At 24.2% G+C, this 22,896-nt stretch overlaps 3 protein-coding genes across 12 annotated transcripts in view; 2 read left to right on the top strand and 1 right to left on the bottom strand.

Moving 5' to 3' along the window:
• Window positions 1–22,896, bottom strand: part of LOC126904096 (uncharacterized) — a 57,823-nt gene that overhangs the window by 4,796 nt on the left and 30,131 nt on the right. The window lies entirely within an intron of this gene.
• On the top strand, window positions 1,032–21,292 carry LOC126904072 (prostatic acid phosphatase-like). 4 transcript variants are annotated; one of them, XM_050682722.1, is made up of 9 exons: window positions 1,032–1,242; window positions 11,955–12,056; window positions 12,601–12,840; window positions 15,904–16,101; window positions 16,292–16,415; window positions 16,820–17,031; window positions 18,791–18,962; window positions 19,898–20,005; window positions 21,165–21,292. In XM_050682722.1, exons 1-9 carry the CDS (start codon window positions 1,204–1,206, stop codon window positions 21,167–21,169), a joined length of 1,200 nt encoding a protein of 399 aa, XP_050538679.1. In that variant the 5' UTR covers window positions 1,032–1,203; the 3' UTR covers window positions 21,170–21,292. The 4 variants fall into 4 exon arrangements, with proteins under 4 accessions (XP_050538679.1, XP_050538680.1, XP_050538678.1 ...); XM_050682723.1 differs by lacking the exon at window positions 1,032–1,242 and adding an exon at window positions 6,249–6,279; XM_050682721.1 differs by lacking the exon at window positions 1,032–1,242 and adding an exon at window positions 8,240–8,356.
• LOC126904087 (uncharacterized) lies at window positions 1,834–5,390 on the top strand. Of its 7 annotated transcripts, XM_050682799.1 has the most exons (7): window positions 1,842–2,066; window positions 2,780–2,851; window positions 3,566–3,589; window positions 3,835–3,858; window positions 4,264–4,287; window positions 4,572–4,724; window positions 4,820–5,383. In XM_050682799.1, exons 1-7 carry the CDS (start codon window positions 2,018–2,020, stop codon window positions 5,230–5,232), a joined length of 759 nt encoding a protein of 252 aa, XP_050538756.1. In that variant the 5' UTR covers window positions 1,842–2,017; the 3' UTR covers window positions 5,233–5,383. The 7 variants fall into 7 exon arrangements, with proteins under 7 accessions (XP_050538762.1, XP_050538761.1, XP_050538758.1 ...); XM_050682804.1 differs by lacking the exon at window positions 4,572–4,724 and having other exon boundaries at window positions 1,836–2,066; window positions 4,820–5,389; XM_050682801.1 differs by lacking the exon at window positions 3,566–3,589 and having other exon boundaries at window positions 1,840–2,066; window positions 4,820–5,385.

Raw genomic sequence — 22,896 nt, 5'->3', positions numbered from 1 at the left:
ATGAAAATGGCTACCGTATTCAAAAATATGCTATTTTTGTGTTAAATTTCTGGGTTTTATATTTTATTTTATTTTAAAATATCTTATTAGGGAAATAAACTGACTTTCATGAATATTATATAATTTAATTGACATAGAATTAAGTTCATAAGACATAAGAAATGAAACTTATTAAATTTTTATACTTTTTTAAAGTCAAAAAAGTAATTTTTAAATTTGAATTAGCTTAAATTTCTAATTTTATCATGCGACGAAAACAACGAACAGTTGCCGAATCGGTAACACTTGTGTCTTTCACGCTTAGGGTACGAGATTCAAATCCACCTGTGTCGATTATTATTTTACAATTTTTTTGAGTTAGAAAACAATTTTCAAATCATTTGAATTTTATCTCATTAAATGACTTCAATAAATATCAAGGATCCCATCACTATAGTCTCCCCTCGTGAGAAGAAATTTCTTATTTATGTTAATATTATTTTACTATGTGGTTCTTTTTGTGGCAAAGATTTATTTTGCCAACCCTTACTAGACCTACTTTTTAACGATACGTCAAATGATTACAATTCGTATTCAGTTTAAGTTATTACTCTTAAAAATCGAAAAAATATTCCTTATTCAAATAAAATTAGCTTAACCAGCTTTTTCCATACCAACAATTAAAATCATTAATTTCTAATATTTTTAAAGTATTTATTGTCAAATAAGATTTGATATGATAAAAGTATTCAACAACAAAAGTAAATAATATTACTTTAGTAATTTATTAATTTTTTAACTCTATTTGTATGTGCTACTACCGGTCTATAACATTCCAAATTTTTTTGTAACATGTTGCTATATAAATCATAAATCTAAAAAAATTATTTTTAGCTTCACCTGAATTTAACGATGGATTTTTACAATTATAATCTAATTTTTAAAAACGCTCAATTGAATAGATTTTTTTAACAATTTTTTTTTATTGGTTCTTTTAGTTAAAGTAAATCATTAAAATTAATTCAGTTCTGTATATTTCAATTGGAGAACCTTTTCAAATATTAAAAGTTACTAGGATATGATTACTATTATTTTTATTTAAGTGATCTATTACGATAAAAATGTAAACAAAATCGAACTTTTCTGATAAATGTACTGTAAATAGTAATTATAAATTTGCTGACTGCATATTAATCTTAACAATTTCTTTTTTTCTATTTAATAATGTCAATTTCAAACTTGCAAGTTGAGCTAAAAGTTATGGTAATAAATTCATTTTTTTTTTTATATTAAATCTTTCACTTTAAAGGATAAAATAAAGTAGGTTCAAAATGATTACTTTTAACATATTAAAAATCAAAATAAATAATTATTTGATAACAATTAATTTTAAAAATTATATAATATATAATTAAAAGAATTACTAATCTGGGTATAATTAAGAAAATAGAAGTTGATGTTGCTTTTGGAATAATCCAACAATTCTAAAATTAAACACTATCTACAGATTTGCATCGAAGCGTTTCTTATGATACTGATTTTAATCACTGTCAGATTAAATGTATACTGGACCTAACTATGCAACGTCACCGCTGGGCTGGGTTTTTTTAACTATATTTTATTTATTATAAAGTTAATTATATTTATTTTTAAATATACTTAAGAATGGTATGAGAATATATAAAATCCCACTATGTTACTGTTTTTATATATATTTACTCAATAATGTCAATAATTCTTAATTTGCATGATAATTTAAAATGTAAAAAGATAATGGTATCCAATATAATTGATGATTAATATAATGTTAGTTTATAAGTTATAAATTCTCAATATTTTAAGAAACTATGACGTGCTTAAATTTTTTTTTTCTTTGCGATGTTTAAAGAATGAGTTCATGTTTAAAATTTGCAAAAACTGTTTGTTTTACCATACATAAATTTAAGTTTGAAATAATAATCTTTCATTTTGTTCAAAGAAACACTATATTAATTTTAGTAAAGCAATAATAATTAATATTATTTTATAATATTAGAAAATGATTAAATTAGTAGTGTATATTACTGGTGTCTTGTTGAGTTTAATTGGTATAGTATAGTTTTCTTAGTTAAATTTTGTTATATGCGTTGCTAATTTTCTATTTGAAAAACTTGTTTTCTCTATTAATTTTATTAACTTGTGTTGATAATCTTCTATAGGAAGTATTGTTAATTTTTTCCTATTAACTAACGTTAAGCTAAATTTTAATGTAAACAAAGAACGAAACAACTAGTTACAATTACTCAATTTGTTTCTAAGTAAACAACGTTCATTAATTATTAGCATCGAAAAAACATAATAAAAAATTAGAAAGTGAAACACGTTCACACCCAAAGACCCGACCGCTGCAGCAATACTGACTTATAACGACCAAGAGTGCTATCCGGAAACAATAATTTGAGGCTATTAAATTAATTAATTAATTAATTGAAATACCCATCATTCAAAATTTTGTTGTTTCTTTTCAAGAAAAATAGTTGTTCCAATCATATGTAAAGCATAGATTATACACAAAAATTAAAATAAAACTGCGACATTAAAATTTATATTATTAAAGTCAATGTTTTTACATTGTAAACAAAATACTTAATTTAGATAACTTATATATTATATTTATTATTATTATTATTAGTAATAGTATTTTTAATCATATTTAACGTCCTCTCTAATACCTAATTAACTCAACTAAGTAAGCTTTCCTATTTAGATTTAAAACTATTTTTAAATAATTTAATCTTAAAACAAACTCATTTTATTACAGCGCAATCACTAGCCAATGGACGTTTCTGTTCTGCACGCAAAAGATCTATTTGGGACAACATTGATCCTATATGTAATTAAAAATAAATTTAACCTTTAGTTATACTTTTTTTCTAATATTTTTAAAATTGGATAAAATATAGAGGATTCAGTGATATTACAACTGTTAACTTAAAATATACTTAAATTTATTTATTTAGTAAAATTTATTAACTGGCTAATTTATAGCCCTATAAGACTGTGAATTTCCTTCCATATTTTTGAGAGGGCTAAATGTTTTTTACAAATATTCTCCTTTTTGGTACCTAGGCAGAAGAGTGCAGACCAAAAATTACTAAAAATAAAAATAACACCATTTAAGCTTCTCCACCAATCTATATTTTAAATACTAATAATTTCCAATGTAATGGTTAAAATTTTGTAATCTAACAATGATTTTCTTATTTAAAACATTTTCTACTTTATAAGATAGTTTAATACATATATTTCCAATTAAAAAATAAAGTTGAAACCCCTATAAAATATAAGAGATGGATCTATAAATCATTTTACAACAGTTATGAGATACATATGTAACTAATAAAATGCAAACAATAATTTTCAAAAAAACATTATCTTAAGAGAAATCTAGTAACTATGGTTAAAATAATCACATCGTATATTTTGTAATTACGTACGGAACGACATATTATTATTAAAATAATATTTATATCTTACAAAATACAAATTATGTATTTCCAAATTTAAGAAAACTTATTAGCTTATGACTAAACATATTAAATTTCAGATAACCTATATGATACAATAAAAGGTAATTCGAAATTTATTTGTATATAACCAAGTATTTATTTTACTAACTATTATTCACATTCTAATAGAAATTTAAGTTAAATTTTGTTTTTATATTTTATTGATACCGCTCATTAAACTATAATATTTTAATAAAAATTATTCATCATATTTAGTGTCAATATAAATTAAAGTAAAATAAAATAAAAAAATATATTAAATATGTTTTATTATAACAGTAAAATTAATCAACTGTTTAATTTATAGATGATGCTGCAGATATATCTAATGGTAACTGAAAACATACTTATATGTATTTATTTAATCAAATGTATTAACAGGCTAATATGTAGCCTTATAGAACTGTGAATTTCATATACTAAAAAACATGATATAAGCCTGAAAATGTACATTAAAACCATATCATTAACACATTTGATAACAAATTTTTTAGAAGGCTAAATTTTTTTATATATTTTTCTTATAAATATTCCCATTTTTGGTACATAGTCGGAAGTCATAATGTGGACGAGATGTATTAGTTCAAAAATTGTTATCGATTAATTATTATATTTTAAATCATTTTTTATTTTATAAGTTAGTTTAATAATTATATTTCTTATAATGGAATAAAATATAAAATAAAATAACCATTCGTAAAATAATAGTAAAATTTATTAACTGTTTAATTTATAGATAATGCAGTAAATAATTTAGAAGGTAATGGAAAATATGCATATATTTATTTATTTAATTACAATAAATTTGATAAATAAATTATTTTGGTGATATCTAAATTTATTTAGATAATAGTAATATATTTCATTACCGATTTCCGGTTAAAATGTCATAACTTTTATTATTTACAATCGTAATTAAATTAACTAATTAATTATAATAATAAACAATTATTGTTAAAATAATTATTAATATCAAAGAAATATTTGGTGTAACTTTGACAACCCAAACTATCTATATAATTTTAACATGCAGCGTTTGTATAGATTTGTCATGTCATATTTGCCAACAAGAGACAAACTCAGTTACCTTATCCCCCTGTGGTCACATTATAGGAAACTATTGCGCAAATAAATTCTTAAAAGTTGAAATTAATTGTCCTTTTTGTAATAAAAAGATAGACAAATTTAAAAACTTAGGTAGGTAACATGAATCATATGCTTTTAAGTTAATTTTTTAATTTATACTGTATTAGAAAAATTATTAACGGATGAAATATTAAAATTAATTATAGTTCAGTTGGATGATTGTGAATTTGATAAACGAACCATATACCGATTTCGTGCCCTTACTGAAATAGAGTTTGGTCGTTTAAAGGATAGTATAGAGAATGGTATGACTGACGAAGAATTTATGGCACGTTTTTGGTTTCTTCGACGTTGCCAAGAACCTGATAGACTACTGCTGTGTTCCATTCAAGATCATATTATAACTAAAGAAGATCGTAAGAATATTGCAGAACTTAAGGCTCATCTTTTGTCGTCAAAGTCTTCCATAACTTCAGAACTAGAAATGTATCAAAAAACATTTAAACAAGAGTTAACTTATGATGAAAAAAGAGCATTGGATAGATTTTTTCATCGATTAAATTTTTATCATATAAAGTTCGAATTTGAAATACGAAAGATATACTTGAATTGCTTATAAGTTATAACGTAATTATTTATTGATTTATCAAATTAGTTTTTATAAAAAATATTGTTTATAAACACTATGAATTTTATACCTATTTGCCATACTAATCTTAATATTTATACAAAATTATTATTGTTTTGGTTTCAAATAAATAACTAAGTCTGTTTTGTGTATAAAATTTTATTTTAAAATATCTTACTAGGGAAATACACTGACTTTCATGAATATTATATAATTTAATTGACATAGAATTAAGTTCATAAGACATAAGAAATGAAACTTATTAAATTTTTATACTTTTTTAAAGTCAAAAAAGTAATTTTTAAATTTGAATTAGCTTAAATTTCTAATTTTATCATGCGACGAAAACAACGAACAGTTGCCGAATCGGTAACACTTGTGTCTTTCACGCTTAGGGTACGAGATTCAAATCCGCCTGTGTCGATTATTATTTTACAATTTTTTTGAGTTAGAAAACAATTTTCAAATCATTTGATTTTTATCTCAATTTGATTCAGTAATTTCAATAAATATTAAAGATCCCATTACTATACTAGACTATAGTCTCCCCTCGTGAGTAGAAATTTCTTATTCATGTTAATATTATTTTACTATGTGGTCTATAACATTCCAAATTTTTTTGTAACATGTTGCTATATAAATCATAAATCTAAAAAAATTATTTTTAGCTTCACCTGAATTTAACGATGGATTTTTACAATTATAATCTAATTTTTAAAAACGCTCAATTGAATAGATTTTTTTAACAACTTTTTTTTATTGGTTCTTTTAGTTAAAGTAAATCATTAAAATTAATTCAGTTCTGTATATTTCAATTGGAGAACCTTTTTAAATATTAAAAGTTACTAGGATATGATTACTATTATTTTTATTTAAGTGATCTATTACAATAAAAATGCAAACAAATTTTGAACTTTTCTGATAAATGTACTGTAAATAGTAATTATAAATTTGCTGACTGCATATTAATCTTAACAATTTCTTTTTTTCTATTTAATAATGTCAATTTCAAACTTGCAAGTTGAGCTAAAAGTTATGGTAATAAATTCATTTTTTTTTTTTTATTAAATCTTTCACTTTAAAGGACAAAACAAAGTAGGTTCAAAATGATTACTTTTAACATATTAAACATCAATATCAATAATAATTTGAAAACAATTCAATATAACAATTATTTAATATATAATTTTATATTATATTTTTGAATCTAAGAATTACTAATCTGGATATAATTAAGGAAATAGTTGATGTTGCTTTTGGAATAATCCAACAATTCTAAAATTAAACATTATCTACAGATTTGCATCGAAGCGTTTCTTATGATAGTGATTTTAATCACTGTCAGATTAAATCTATACTGGACCCAACTATACCACGTCCCCACTGTGCCGCGATCCCATTGTGCTGGGTTTTTTGTTTTGGATTTTAAGACTTCATTATTTTATTTCGCTGTTACCTAATTTTAATACTAATCGTATATATCATATATTATTATTATAGAATAATTTTTATATACATTTCATTATTAATATTATATATTAAACTAATATTCTATATTTTAATTTTATTAACATGAGATATTTATAATTTAAAATAATAACTTCAAACTATTTAATTTAATATATGGTAAAAAAGGCCACCATTTTATCAAATTTCAAAAAATTTCTTATGCTTTTGTGGCAATATTTATGCCTTTAACTGGAAAAATGACATTTGCAACATATTAGAATTTGATTCGAAAGTTAATTAGAAAAATAAATTAAATCTTGATTTCAGTTTTACATTTAAAACTTAGATAAAATTCATGTTTTTATTATTTAATAAAATTGTAAAAAAAGTTAGTTATTAATAATTATAAATAGGGTACAAACTGAGTGCTAATTTTAACATAAGGCGTAGAAAAGTTTCTTAGAAGGTTGTGACGTGTTTAAATTAGGTAAAAGTATATACATCTTTTGGCAGTTCATCCTTCAGATAATTTGAAGTAAATATGTGATCCTCTTAAAATATTTCCACGCTCGATGAATGACAATGAATTATAGTACTCTTAATACTTTGAAGTAAAATTAGAAGCAAACAATTTACCAACACGTGACAAAGCTCCTAACTTTTAATCATTGTCAATTAGAATTTGTTTTATCTTGATTAATCGTTTGTTTTAATTACATGGTCAACTTAACCTAAAACTTCACCTAAGAAACTCCTGATTTATACCTGCGAGGGTATTATAATTTTAATGAAAAGATTTATTTTGAATCTCTCAGAAGTTTGTGCTCGAGACAATTCGGAAGTTTATGTTGGTCTTTTCAAATTTGAATTATCAAAACTGTTTGTTGTTATAAATCAGTATTTTTTAAACATTTGGTTTGAAGTAATCTTATATGGTTTTGTTAGAAATTATAAATTACAAACCCCTAAAATTTGGCTTAAACCATCTCTGATTCATTAATTATATCACTTGGATGCTTTTTTGCATTATGATTTTAAATATTATTATCTAATTAAATTAGAAAAGTTTTCATCGATGATAGCCTGGCGTATCTTAGTTTTTAATAATCGATTAACGTTGACATTAATTAATATTCTATTTAGATATTAGCTGATAGATCTTTGTACATTATTAATATGATGATTACTTGAGACATTTGTGTCGTGTATCTAAACGTTATCTATGACTGTTAATGAGCAAAGTCATGGATATTATTATTTTGTTTAGAAACGATAACAACCGATAAATGATTATCAATATTGGTTTTGTTTATTGTGACCAAATAGTCTTTGCCATAGACGCACAATTATAATACTAATTTTAATTAAAGATTGATAAACTTTTATAAACTCAAAGTATTATATTTATTAGTTTGAAACCTAAAATTTAATAGTCCTTTAATATGAAAAAACAAATTTTTTAATATGAATTTAAAATAGTGCTTTGTTAAAAATACTTCATAGTACTCTAATTATTTAAATTTTTCATACATTAAAAATATAATTGTTATTATCAATATTTGTAATGAAAGAATTTATGATAATAATATTTGGTTTATGTATTGAACATATTTTGAGTTCTGATCCTTTGAGTTCTAAATATGGGCAGCTTATTTTTTCTTCAATTGTGAGTACTACATGTTGTAAATTTTTTATTTTTAAGCTTGTTTTGAAACAATCACATCATGTTTTTGTCTATTATTTTACTATTTTTCGTTTTGATCTTATTTAAATCCAATCGAACCTCAATGTTTGTAATATTTTCCTTTATTCATATGTAAGTGTTAAATTTTATTATAAGTACAATTATCCTTATATTTTGTTTAAGACAATGTTGTTTGAGCGATTAGAAAAAAATCGTTTCTATTGGATTACTGTAAAATGCAGCATATGTCCGTATTTTCAGATTATTTTCTTTTATTTATGCTGTGATTAGAGAATAATATACCAATAAATATTACTCATACACATGTATAATAAAAATTAAATAACTTTTTTGAAGATAAAAAATCAAATAAATTATATTTTACAGATTAAAAACATTTAAATTTAATATTACATTTATATAATAAGGAAATAAGATTATTATTAAGGTTTCTCGGCGAGAATGAGGCTTTAACATAATGATTTCCTTTAAAACAATAATAAATTCAAATTAAACTTCATGGAATTCTTTATTAATTGTCAAATAATATAAGAAGGCAAAAAAATGATGATAATAATAAATTAAAAATTATGACTATCAAAAGCAACGTTTAATAAAAAATTTTCTATAGTAAATTTCCCACATTTCCTATAGAAAATCAAGTTATTTGTGTGCTACAATAATTTTTATAAAGTTCAATACAATCAAACGAAATATTTGTTTAAAAAAAAGTAGAAAATAAAATACAAACTTAGATCTATAATTAAAGTTTTTCGAATGAAAGTTTAGAAATAGTAGTCTAGAATAACCTTTCACATATTCTTTCTAAAAATTCGAAAAATAAAACGCCTTCAAAATCAATTGTTGAAAAAAAATAAAATAAAATAATAAAAGTTTTACTCCGTCTATTAATTTGAACGAAAATACCGAAAGAGTGAAAAATTACACCCGTTAAATGATAATTGTAATTTTTGACACACTTTTCGAAAATATTTATAAACTTTAGCAAATACATAGATCTTTGTCAATTTAAATTTATAAATAATATTTTTCTGTTGATCTTTCAATGTTTCATAATAATATGCAATAATATTTTCTTATAAATATCCTATTTCACTCCCAAAACGTAATCCATGGGAGTAACGTAATATCTGCTCCCATCTGTACCCTATACTTTTTTAATTAGTTCATTTGATAATAATATTCATATATTTTCTTTCGAATTTTGATAAATTTTTGGTAAAATGTCAATAATTGTGCTAAAAATTAAGTAAGGCAAGTAATAGTTTTCAAGATAATATGGATTGAACTAGTACTGTGTGATTTCATATCTACATATTATGGTATTTAATTCTTTTAGTATTGTCATTTGCATATCGCGAGTTAAAGTTGTTGATATTACATAAAATATAACCAACACAACAATACAATTGAAATAAATTATGGTAGATAATTAAACATAAACTGATAATTTTTTTGATTTTTTATTAATTATGTGTTCATTAAAATTCATATTTTCATTAAAAACCATGTTTACATATAGTTATTTGGACTATTTTATGCTATTAGAAAAATTCAGCTCATATATTATAATCCAGTTAAAAACGGCAACTATTGTTAACATTTTCCTAGTAATAAAAAGTTAGGCTTTTTCATTTATTTTTGCGTGATACATAAGTTGGTAAATCGCTCTCTCGAGTACCATAATTTGTTTTGAAAATATTCCATCTGAGAGTCATGTAAATTGACAAAAATACTATACACTTATTTCATTTATAAATTTCTTGCGTCAAGAATTTGTACAACAATGAAAAATATTATTAGTATGTCAACTTCATTAAAACCCAAAAAATCTTGTTCATATTTATTTTATAATATTTGCGTAAGAGAAGAATTTTTTCAAGTTAGACCATGAACTTTAAATTAGTAAAAGATTTATACATTTTATAATTTTGCATATTTAATTTCACAAAAACAGATAAAAATTTTTTTTTTTTTGGAAGCCTATTATATAATGTAATATGGTAATTGATCTAGTTATTTATTTTTATTTTTATTTCCCATACTTATTTTTTATGGGTAATATTTTTTATCTAATATTTATTTTAGTTATAATGTCTATGATTGTTTGACAAACAATGTTTGGGTTGCAATTGAATCTATTTGTTTATTTTTCGTTCTAATGAAATTATTTAATTAATTCTATTAATATTTATTTGAAGTTATCAATTTTTTTTTTTAACAAAGTTTATTAGTTTTCAAATAAAAAATAAATGTACGATAACACAAAATAAAACTAGACACAAATTGTTATAATTGAATTTTACCTATCACGAAAAATTATAATAAAAATGAATTTTTAGCTAATTAGAAGACCCTATTTAACTTAATATAACCATCGACTTTAGTGTGTTATGTTATACAAAAATCATAAGAAAATATTCACACTCTTTAGTAAATGAGTTTTAGTTAAACTATATGTTGTTATATATGATAACTATATGATTGTTTAGATTTTACATGTTTTAATTGTAAGAAGATATCTTACCAAAGATTTCTGTTTAACATGTTTGCATTTTTTCAAAAATATTTAAACTATGTAACTGAATACATAATAACTCATCAAAAATATTTTTATCACGAATTGATTAATAATTTCACATTTTAAATTTTAGTCGCAATAATGCTATTTCGTGTTGTATCGTTATTAATAATTTAACTAATAAAAGAGGATAGCAATAGAGTTTTATCGTGTCATGCGCTCAGTAGTTTAAAGAGAATGTATTATATAAAAAGAAATATTTTGGTTACAGCTATAAAAAAGTCCTGATAATATTAAAAAAAGGAAATAAAAATAATTGAATAACGGTTGATACTAAAAAAAGGATCTATAATTTTTTTTTCTTGTGGCCTTACAAACTATAATGATAACCCCAAACATTTAAGATATCAAAGAAAATTAACTGCTTTAAAAAAAAGTTTTAGTTTTAAAGAAAAATAATTACATCCAAACATTAATTCAATTGAAGTAAATAAATAGCATTAAAAACAGTAAAAATATATAAAAAATGTTACTTATAAAATGAATTATTTTTTAATATAATATTGAAACTGTAGATTTTATAATACATTATTTTATTACAATTAAAAAAGACATTTTTATTTATATAGTTCTTAAGTTATGAATTGAATTACATACATATCATTTACATAAAAATTATACGAAATAAAAGTTTATTATCTCTAGTTTGCTGCATTAAAATATAAAAAGTATGAGTCCTTTAAAGAAAAGTTATATTAGTTATAGAAATGTTTTCTGGTAATTCCGTTTTTAACGGTACCGTATGTTTGATACATTTTTTTAAATTTCTTAAATTTAAAGGAAGTTTTAACTAGATAGGTTCAACTCAATTAAAATCGGGTTCTTTTAACATATTAGACGTTAAAATCGGTCCATAGAATTTTTACGGACAAAAATAAAAAAAAAACACAGAATATCATAATATTATAAGTAATATTAATTCATATGTTATTATTGATATCGCATATTTATTTTTTATTTACACAATTTTTCTCTCAGATTTATAGGCATGGAGATCGATCAATAGTCAATGAATCGTATTATCAAGATAAATGGTCCAATAGTTCATTTTGGCCAATGGGATATGGTCAACTTACAGATGTAAGATAACGTTAATTCGGTTTAGTTACAAAAATAAAGGTTTCTCTGATATTCAGAAAACAAAAGTTGTTATTTTTATGTAGCAAATAATTATTGTTTTTAAATATATTATTACTTTTAGTTTGTAAAAAGTCTACGTAATTTGCACTTAGATCAGTTTTCTTTGCGTAATGTCAACTGCAAAGTTTCATCGATTTCTAAGCAATAAAAGAGTATAATAATTATTCGTAAAATTCTTTGTTCTATTAATTAAAATTCAAATCGCACTCTTTAGATACAGAATTAAAATCATTGTTGTTTACTGTAACGCCTTATTGTTCAATTTCACAAGTTTGTTAATAAATGCAATAAGTTTTATTCGGAAGTGTGATTTGTACTTTTCAAAAGTTTTAACGAGTATTTTATCATCATAATCAAAGACGTGTATTTCATGAAACTATTTTAAAGTGAATTAAGTCTAGTTAATTTTTGTTACAAACGAAATCTTAGTTTTCTTTAACAGTCAAATATTATTTATGTGTCATAATTAGAGATATTTTTCTAGAATGGCGTAGACCAACAGTATGAACTCGGTAAATGGCTTAGAACACGTTACTGTGATTTCCTACCTGTAAAATACTCGCCAAATGACATATACGTAAGAAGCACTGACGTGGACCGCACAATTGTGAGTGCTCTGTCTAATTTGAGTGGTATGTACCCACCTGTCCAACGATCGGACAATCAAACAGATTACCATAGTCAAATAGTACCAGTCCACACTGAGAGTATACATCAAGACAAAGTAAATATGTTCATTTCAGTTTTTATATAAAATTAGCGATTTTCCCATCGTTACTTATGGGAATCGTACTAAAAAATCGTCTTTTTATATTAACAGTACTTTCCAAAAAGAAACCCTAACAAATTGTTGGACTTAAATATTTTTAAATTAGTTAGTTTCCGCCATGAAATTTCATAAAAAATGTAACAATTTCTTTGGTAAAAAGTTTTCATAAAATTACTTCTGAATATATATATATTTTTAAATTTTGTCAAAAATTTTATGATTGTGTTTTTTCATATTAAATGTTATGAAAACTTAATAATCAATCAACTTCTATGTTCTTCATAAAAGAACATTTTTTCATTGAAGTTTAGATCATTTTGATATTAATTAGTAGACTAACGAGGTTTAATTATAAAATCTTGATCTACAGAACTGTAATTTCTGTTTATGTTTTATAAAACTTAGATTTAAATAAATTTCCTATAAGGCCAGGTCCATATACTAACAAAATAAGTATTCGAAAAAATTCGGTTTAATAATTGTTTGATTTTTAAAAATATATTTTACGAAGTATTATCACGGCGTTTTTCGTGTATGATTTTGCATAAATTATTTTTTTGAACTCTTATTAGATTATATCGTAAAATTAAAATTTTTTTTCTCATGTGGTGTTTAACATCTATCCCTCCTCGTGTAAAATGTCTTTTAATAAAAATCCAAATTGCGTTCAATTTTTTGTAAACATGAAGATTAAAATTTCGTACCAGGAATTTATGAGGTATCGTGAAACGAATTATTTATATTTGAATAGACCGGTTATTTTAGTGATGAAATCACTATGTACCAACCAGTATTTTGTAACAAATATCAATATCTAGTACCAGGAATTCATGAGGACTAATGAATGCAATCATATTTCTATGTGTCAATGTCAACACATTGCAATAGTGTTTAGCGTCTCGCTAGCCACTTTAGAGTGGTCACCAACACGGGCCACTTAAAACGGGACGCCCATGTATTTCTGGGGACACCCGTGGTCACTTATTGGATAAGCTGTGCAAATCATGATCAATGATTCTCATGGGTTCCTGGTACTAAAATTTCATATATCATTTGTATTTCTGTATCGTCAAAACAACAAACATTTGTCAAGCTTTACAGAACACATTATTGAAACTCATCTTAGCATATATTTAATATCAAACTAGTTTATAGTTAACTTCAGTGTCATACTCAATCATTTTTTACTACTTTCTCAAAATTGTAATTTTAGCAAGTCGTTATTTTCACAATAGAGGTTGAATCTCCAATATCTCCCTTTACATTTTACAATTGTAACTAATTTGGTTCATCTGAACCATTTGCCCTTAAAGAACTAACTCCGACTCTGTATATTATACAATAAAGCGTTAAAGAAATTTATCGTATAGTTTAACTGTCCGAAGAAATGAAGTGGCATTCCAAATAAATGGTAAGGTATTGTAATGCTTGACTATTACTGACATAGTACGTTCCTAAATTTTTATGAATTTATAACTGAAGAAATTACAAAATTCGAACAAGTGGTGATAAAAATTAGTAATACTGTGACAACTAAATTAAAATATTAGGATAAACGAAAAAAACAAATTTTATTGGAAAGTAATTCTTGGTAATAAAATTATACATATTTACAAAATAGTATTTTAACACTCAATAAAATTTCGATCTCAATTTTAAGAAGACTTTCGTTTCTTCACGAACATTTTTACGAATAGATTGACTACAAGCAAGTAGTATTCACTTTTTACATGGAACTTGAAGGAATTTAGTTAAGACGACGTCAGAATTTCAATTTGGTAGAGTAATATCTGGTCGGGTTTCCTTTTCACAAAAAGATGAACAGACAATACATTACTTTTGTAATTAAATTTTTAAATTCTGAAAAGGTTGTCAGTATTCCATAAGGTTTTCAATATTTAAAATACTATGTCAAACAAACGATATTTAATCTTAGTAATCGAGTAAATATTTATTCGTCATGTTTTTATATTTCTTTTCTATTTATCATTGTTGTATTGTGTTTTTAAATATAATTCTGTTACTGTTGACGTGAGATGTAGTGAGTTATAACTTATAAATAAGATGGTTGTTCAAAACTGTTAACAAGACTGTACAGTTAATTAATAAGAGAAATACGCAATTTAACACTCAAGTTATGTATTTGACACCAAACAATAACATAAAACACAAGTCATTTTTAACGCTATAAGATACAGAGAGTTTTTGAAAAGATCTGAGAAAGGCATGACAACGTCATTCCTAAGTAGTATTATTTGTAAGACTGGAGTAATAAGCCTGCTTATGGGTGGATAAGAGAAAGGGCTCAAATTTTATCAATAAAGGCCGAAATAAACTATTCGCTTTGGAGTACACGTATAGCAAAACAAAAATGACATGACACGCAATATAAAAATGGTAAGAAATAACATAATGTGCCTTGTATTATTTCATCGTACTTGTTATAAAAAAATTGTTGAAAATTGAATAAAAATAGAATACATTTAAAATTGATAGTGGAATTAACTTCAATTTTTCATGCTTATAGCTTTTCAAACTTTCCTAAAAGTAGGTCATATATTTTACCTTTATTTCCATATTGTATTTGCAAGAATGTATCATCGAACTGAAATACATTATGTGTAAACCAAATGAAATAGGGTAATTTGTTTTTAATTCAATTTTAGATTGACGATGCTTGTACAACTTAGTTAAATAAATATAAAACCATCATTATGCGCTTCACAAATAATATTTCTCTAATATTCAGATAAAATTTTTTAACAATGATAATCATTGGTTGTTAATTGTATAATACTTTATTGTAATATATCTAATAAAATCCAATAGAACAAAAATAATTCATTATTAATTTATATATAAATTTTTCAGTATAATATTTGTCTGTGTTTTAAAATATTATCAATCAATAAACAGTATATCGCAGTAGGCTACTTATTTAGTGCGACGACATTAAAGTTTTATAATTTTAATATTTTATACAAGTTCTTTTTCAAATATCAACAATTTTTGTTTCAGCTATTTGCATTGAATAGTTGTCCTAGGTTTGCTGAAGAATTGGAAAAACTTAAAAAAGAATCCGAAGTTCAAATGTATTTTGAAAAGTATGATGAAATTTTTAAATACATAAATAACAAAACAAGACTTACACTTGATAAAAATAATATTTTATATACAATGGACGTATACAATTTATATGATATATTTTTCATTGAGGTAATTATTTTAGCAAAAATTATATTTTAATACCATTCTATTAACGAGTTTTTCGATTGGATTTAAGGTTATCTGTTTTTAGTAGTTAATTTAAACCGGAATCAATATTATTTGTCTGTTTATAATATTTATTCTCGGAAAAATACATGTTTTTATTTTTATTAATATTTTATGTTGTTTATTGTTGTAGTCGTTGTATAACTATACATTGCCTAAATGGACTAAAAAGATATACCCTGAACCTTTGCGAACAATAATAATAAAAAAAGAAACTTTCGCTACATACAACGCTGTACTGAAAAAACTTAGATTGGGTAAAAAACATAATTATGTTATTTTTAAATTCTTGAGAAAAAGTAGTTTTATTTATTTCGACGAATAACTCAAAAATTGAAATTAAAAGCGTCATTTAAATAAGACTTATTTAATATAACTTAATAAATTAATTTTTTTTTAATTTTATAATTCACTTAAAATTGCTGAGTCATGCCAAAAGGCTAATAAGTGCAACAATAAAATAGATTCTGTTTTAAAAATTGATAATAGATAACTTTTGATTAATAATTTTATTTTGAATTAAATTTCTATATTATTAATTTTTGTAATTTTCTAGTTATAACATGTATAATATTAAATAAGATAAGATATTTCCTAGTAGTTGTCATAATAAAAACTAGTTTTATATTTACAAGTAAATAAATTTTAAAATTTTATTTAGGTCCATTGTTACAAGAAGTCGTTACTCATATGAATAAAAAAATAAATGGCACATTGGATCCAAGCAGAAAATTATGGATTTACTCAGCTCATGATTTTACTATTGTAAATGTCCTAAATAGCTTGAACGTATTTAATAATCAAACTGTTCCATACGCTTCGTTATTAATGTTAGAATTGAGACAAAATTCAAGGAAAAACTATGTTGTCACTGTAAGTATTTAAAGTCGAGATAATTATTAACGATTATATTTAGCGAATTTTAACTGAACAAATCGAAATTACAAAAAAAATAGCTTTATTTACTATAGAATAGAATTTTCTTTTTCTTTGAATTAAAAAGAGCAGTCGTATCTTTTTTAAAATAACAAGTGTAACTTTCTTGGCGTCAGATACACAAACATATAATAAAAATATTGTATGAAAATAAGATTTGTTAATTAAAAAAATTTTCTAATAAATTCTTAAAGTCTAGTTGAAAATATAAGAAGCTAAATCAATGTGTAATAATAAAATAAGAGTCTTAACATTTTTTTCAAAGTCTTAAATAATAAGTACAGCAATATTTGAACATCTGAAATAAACACTTAAAAGTTTTAATTTTTGTTTAGTCCATAGTTATTTTTAAACGTATGATATACTAAAGAATGTATCCTTGTTTAACTATTTTACTTGGCTTGGTTGAAATTTATAGTATTTCGTGGATTAATAATTATGAACCATTCCACAAGTAGTATGAACCTTAACATTTTAACTATTTAAATCTTCCAGTTAAATAATTTATGTATTCAACATGACAATTTAAGACAAAGTATGAGGTCAAACATACGATATGCAATTAAGCTCAATACTCTTCTCTATTTTAATAATGCAAATTTAATCCCGCCGTAGCACTCTAGTTGGATAAGAAAGTTATTCGTTCAAAGGTTTTATTTAGTAGACATTTTTAGTGTATTAATTTTACTGATACAGATCATGCGTGTGATGCAGTACTTTATGACACGGAGTAATGCTGAATACGTCGTTATCATTGAAATTATGTGAAATACNCAAAGGTTTTATTTAGTAGACATTTTTAGTGTATTAATTTTACTGATACAGATCATGCGTGTGATGCAGTACTTTATGACACGAGAGTAATGCTGAATACGTCGTTATCATTGAAATTATGTGAAATATGCGTCAGATTATGATGACTTTGCTCATCGGGAAAAGTCAGTAGAGTGTAATGAGAACAAAATTACATTTGAAAATAATTTTATCTCTTTACAAACTCTTGAATACAAATGCATAGATCGTTTTATTACTGACGACGACACGTATTTCAAATGATAACATATTACATTCACTTAGAATAATAATAAATAAACAATGTAGAAACATGTTATTTTTAATAAAAAAAAATAAAAGTCTTCCTCTGTGATATTATATGTTTGAATTTTGTTCAAAAACATAACTCGAAGTAGAATATTTAATAAAATCTGACACACACGGAGCACCGCAACCCGCGGTTCCCTCGACACCCATCGCTCTAGTTTTGTGAATGAATTGTAGTTCGGCTACCGCTGTGTGCGATATGTCTGTGGTACGAAGTCCAACGACAACCGCACGATTGACGACCACCTGCCGCAATACGACGTCGCCGTAAAAGATTCACGCCACCGACACCACATCAGCACACCGTCGTCCACAAAGTTGTCTACTTTTCACGTCCGAGATCGTGTCGCTGACGTCACCGACAGTATCACTATATTATGCAAATAGTACTATTTATTGCGTTCGTCTTTTAGGTTCTTAAATAATCTGTTTTTTACACGACCTGCGGGCGTCTACCATCTAAAATAGTGTCGATTACATTATTGCGACGTAAACCGTGTTAAATTTAATACAAACATGTAAAATTTATTTAGTTTCATGTTTTTTTTTGGTGTACCGTTCTGACAGTTCGATAAATTATATTACCATTTTACAGGTATCGTATCGAAATTCTACCCGCAACGAGCCGTATTTGTTGCAAGTACCCGGCTGCAGTACAAAAGCTTGTGATTTGCGTACATTTGAAGCAATTTTGGCTCCATTTGTATCAACAGACAGAGATTTGGAGTGTTTACCAGAACACGAAAATGACTTTTTCGAAGTGTGGAGTAAGTATTATCGTTTCATAATAAAAGTAGTCATTGATACCTGTAGCACAGGCACGGAGCTCACAAAGGTATGACCCTCTCATTGACTGCAATGTTCATCTCTAAATGAAATGATCAACAATAAAAGAAGGTCCATAATTGTGTACATTTCTTTAACTATGCCTCCTTAATATGAATTTCTAGCCGTGCGACTGTTTGATATTAAAAAAATAAACTTCTTCTAATTTTTCATTAATTACCCATGAAAATATAAAAAAATCGTAGAAAAGAAATGTTTAACAACGACAAAGACGACACAAAGGCTAAATAAATCATTAAAAAGCAAAATCAACACTTTCAGAGTTTTAATTTTGATTGAAAAACTTATAGCATTTTAACTTGTGTTTTAATTTTTAATATGGAAGAACTTTTTATACGTGTAATTAGTTCTTTTTGGTCAGTACATTGATTTTATTTTTTTTTATAGGATTAGTTATACTAGTTAGTTTTGTAGTAATAAAGAACATTTCCCAATAATATTTCTAAAATTTATTATTATGAATCATAACTTATGATTTAATCACGTTCCTTTATTAACACATGGACATGTAAATTTCATTTTGTTTAACAAATACAAACAAAATTAAGTATTATACTGGCGCAGTTATGAGGGAGAGAATATGGTATCATCCTTCCAACAAAAAGAATTATATATAAAGATACAATTTTTTTTTGTTTGTAAGGGAAATGAAAAATTTCGTTATGAATATTCTCTCAAAATCTAAACCTAACAACGCTACTGAAATGTTATCTAATATAAATTTTAGTTTTTTTACAAAAATTAAGCTAGATTTATTAATACTAATTTATAATATGTTAATAATATATTTATTAATAAAATGATAAATAATTATTATTTTATTTTAAATACTAATATTAAACTTATTTGTTTCTAGTTTATTTAACAACATTTATTTTAATTGCTGTTGTTTTGGCAATCATCTCCTTTATTGCGTCTGACAAAATCGTAATTTGTTTTAGAAAAAGAACAGAGTACATTACATGTAAGTGTAAATTGTTTTCTAAATTAAAAAACCAAATCATTATTTTGTTATGAATGTTTGCTGAAAAATTACTTTGCTGTTCATAATTCTGTATAACAAAAACATCTATGGACCTTTATAATTAAATGAATACGATTAAAAATACTTTCAGTTTAATTGNCTAAATGTTATAAAATGACTTTTTCACGTATTTCTAATCCTATACCTTCAACTTACTTTATTCATAACCTTCCTATTTCGTCTGTTACTTCTATAGTTGACCTTGGGTTTCGTCTCACTCCTACTTTAAATTTTCGTCCTCATATCGAAGAAGTTTGTTGTAAGGCTTTAAAAACTTTAGGTTTCATTCAGAGAATTTCTCATGAATTTCACCTCTCTAAACCACTAAAAAGTCTTTTTTGCTCTCTGATCCGCCCTATCCTTGAGTACGGTTCGGTGTTATGGGATCCTTACACAGCTACTGACTCTATGATGCTCGAAAGAGTGCAGCGTAAATTTTTACGCTCTGCTGCTCTTGTCCTTAATATACCCCATCCACCCCATGACTTAACTCCTATTCAAAATTTTTTGCAACTTCCTTCCTTATCCGCCAGAAGACATGAGTCTAATATCCGTTTCCTTTCCAAACTCTTAGCAGGTTTAATTGATTCTCCTGTCCTTCTTTCTAAGTTGAACTTACGGGTACCTGCCCGCTCAACTCGATATACTGCCCCTTTCCTAATTCCTCCTTCATCTACTAGCTATTTATTTAATTCTTCTCTCCCCCGTTTAATGCGTACTGCAAATAATGACCCTGATTTTTTAAATTCTTTTTGTTCTTAATGGAGTCATTTAGCCTTTCTTTGTATTTTAAATTTTTGCTTATGTTTTCAATTTTTTCTTCTTGTCCAATTCAATTTTATTGATTTTCATCTAATAATGTTCATATTTCTAGTTTTATGATAATTTTAAGTTGTATATTAACTGTCAATTACATATTGTATTTTTGGGCTAATGCCTGTATCAGAAACAATAAATAAATAAATAAATTGTAACAGCTAAAGTATCGAAAATTAAATCATGTAATAATTTATAATAATGATAAATTTAACTAATTGTTAATAATTAACTATAAATATAAAAGAACTTTATTAATAATTGATTGATTTTTATGTTTCAGTATAATATTTTTTCACTTCAACATCAAATAATCAGTTAGTATTGTGAAAATCTTTTGTATTTTATTATTGTATAAATTTTAATTGTTCGATAATTTAATTTTCAAAATAAATATCATTTGGATTAAAATATTATTTTTAATTTATCTTATATTATTCGAGTATTTATAATACTTTTAAATTTACAATTTAATAGTAGTTCAAATTTATTATGATTTATGAAGACTTCTACGTATTTGGAAAGCTTTTTAAAAATTGATCACTTTTCCATGAAATAACATTATTTTTTTATTTTTTTTGAGGGAAATGTAGTTTTTTGATATGTAAACTGATGGTTTCATCAGTCAGTAATGTAAAAGCTAATAAAACATTAAGGCTATTAATTATTAATCATTAGTTTTATACTTATTTGTGGTTTTCACTCGTATCATTTCGACATTTAGTAAGTACTTTGTTTATACGGAATTAAAAATTAATTTGCCGAGCAATAAAGAAGTATTATATAGCACCACAAGTGTAATGATTTCACTGAGATAACCCACATTTAAAATTTTTTATTTTTCTAATTCATTAATTAGTTTAATTAATTGAGTTTTAACTACATCAAATTTAAGACTACTTTATTTCTATTTAAATCATTATCATGTCGATTCTTTTAAATTCATACAAAAGTGATAATTGTTAATTTATGTTATTATTAGACTTTTTTTTTCATAAGCTCTTTATTTATCAAGTAATTTTATGTTTTAAATATTTACATCAGACTGTTTTATTTTTAAATTATTAAAAAGTTTTATCCCGCAAATCCTATTTAAATACTTGATTCAGGCAAATTTTATGAATAATTTTATTTTTTATTAAATGCAATAAATCATTATAATTTGTTTGATTAAAAATTTTTCTTGCTCTAATATTTTGAATAAGTTTCATACTACAACATTCATCTTAAGTTTAATAGTTATTATCACTTTACACGAAGATTTACTTGAAGGATTCTCTTAGAGTATTTTAAAAGCTAATCTGCTTTTGATGATATGAAATAGGATAACATAATATTCAACAATGATTTTACTAAAATACTCAAATTATAAATTAATCTTATCAAAACTTCACTTATAGTCTGTAACGTGAAAGTTATCATACATTTTTTTAGATAAATGTGCTTATCTAATCAACTTGATAAAACAAAAGCTACTCTTGATATTTTCAAGTGTTTNATACATTTTTTTAGATAAATGTGCTTATCTAATCAACTTGATAAAACAAAAGCTACTCTTGATATTTTCAAATGTTTTCCTCTATATTAATTTGTTTACTTAGATTTTCTTTTCTCGAGTATATATTCCATTTCATTACTTTATGTTGAATGTTTCTGATCTTAATAAATTACCTAAATTTATCCTAAGTGAAACTTGTTACTAGAATTTTCATACGTAGTTACAACAAAACTTTTTTTGTAATAATCAGATATTATGTATAATTATAATACAAAAATTATCGAAAGATTTTTTTTGTATGAAATTTTTAATGTTAAAACTTCAGAATGATGAGTGATGAATAATTAAAAAAAAAATTATAGTAAAATCATCTAATATACTTTTATAATAATTAAAATATAAATTAAAATAATAAATAAATTTAAATAATAAAGAAATTTACTTAATTTTAATAAAGAATTATTTTAAAAGATTTTATAAAACGTATTATTTCATTCGGAGAAACTATGTCTAAGAT

Source organism: Daktulosphaira vitifoliae, unplaced genomic scaffold, assembly GCF_025091365.1.
Source record: "Daktulosphaira vitifoliae isolate Bord-2020 unplaced genomic scaffold, ASM2509136v1 Scaffold_4, whole genome shotgun sequence".
NCBI classification, from domain to species: domain Eukaryota; kingdom Metazoa; phylum Arthropoda; class Insecta; order Hemiptera; family Phylloxeridae; genus Daktulosphaira; species Daktulosphaira vitifoliae.
This window is presented reverse-complemented; position numbering and strand designations above follow the sequence as displayed.

Bases quoted from the DNA above. Each gene is read 5' to 3' on its own strand.
- LOC126904072 (XM_050682721.1), top strand. From the start codon at position 8,255: ATGAAAGAATTTATGATAATAATATTTGGTTTATGTATTGAACATATT. The intron at 12,057-12,600 runs GTAAGATAACGT...ATATTTTTCTAG, and splicing joins GATATGGTCAACTTACAGAT to AATGGCGTAGACCAACAGTA. The intron at 18,963-19,897 runs GTAAGTATTATC...ATTTGTTTCTAG, and splicing joins TGACTTTTTCGAAGTGTGGA to TTTATTTAACAACATTTATT.
- LOC126904087 (XM_050682799.1), top strand. From the start codon at position 2,018: ATGATTAAATTAGTAGTGTATATTACTGGTGTCTTGTTGAGTTTAATT. The intron at 2,067-2,779 runs GTATAGTATAGT...ATTTTATTACAG, and splicing joins TGTCTTGTTGAGTTTAATTG to CGCAATCACTAGCCAATGGA. The intron at 3,590-3,834 runs GTAATTCGAAAT...TTTAATTTATAG, and splicing joins CCTATATGATACAATAAAAG to ATGATGCTGCAGATATATCT.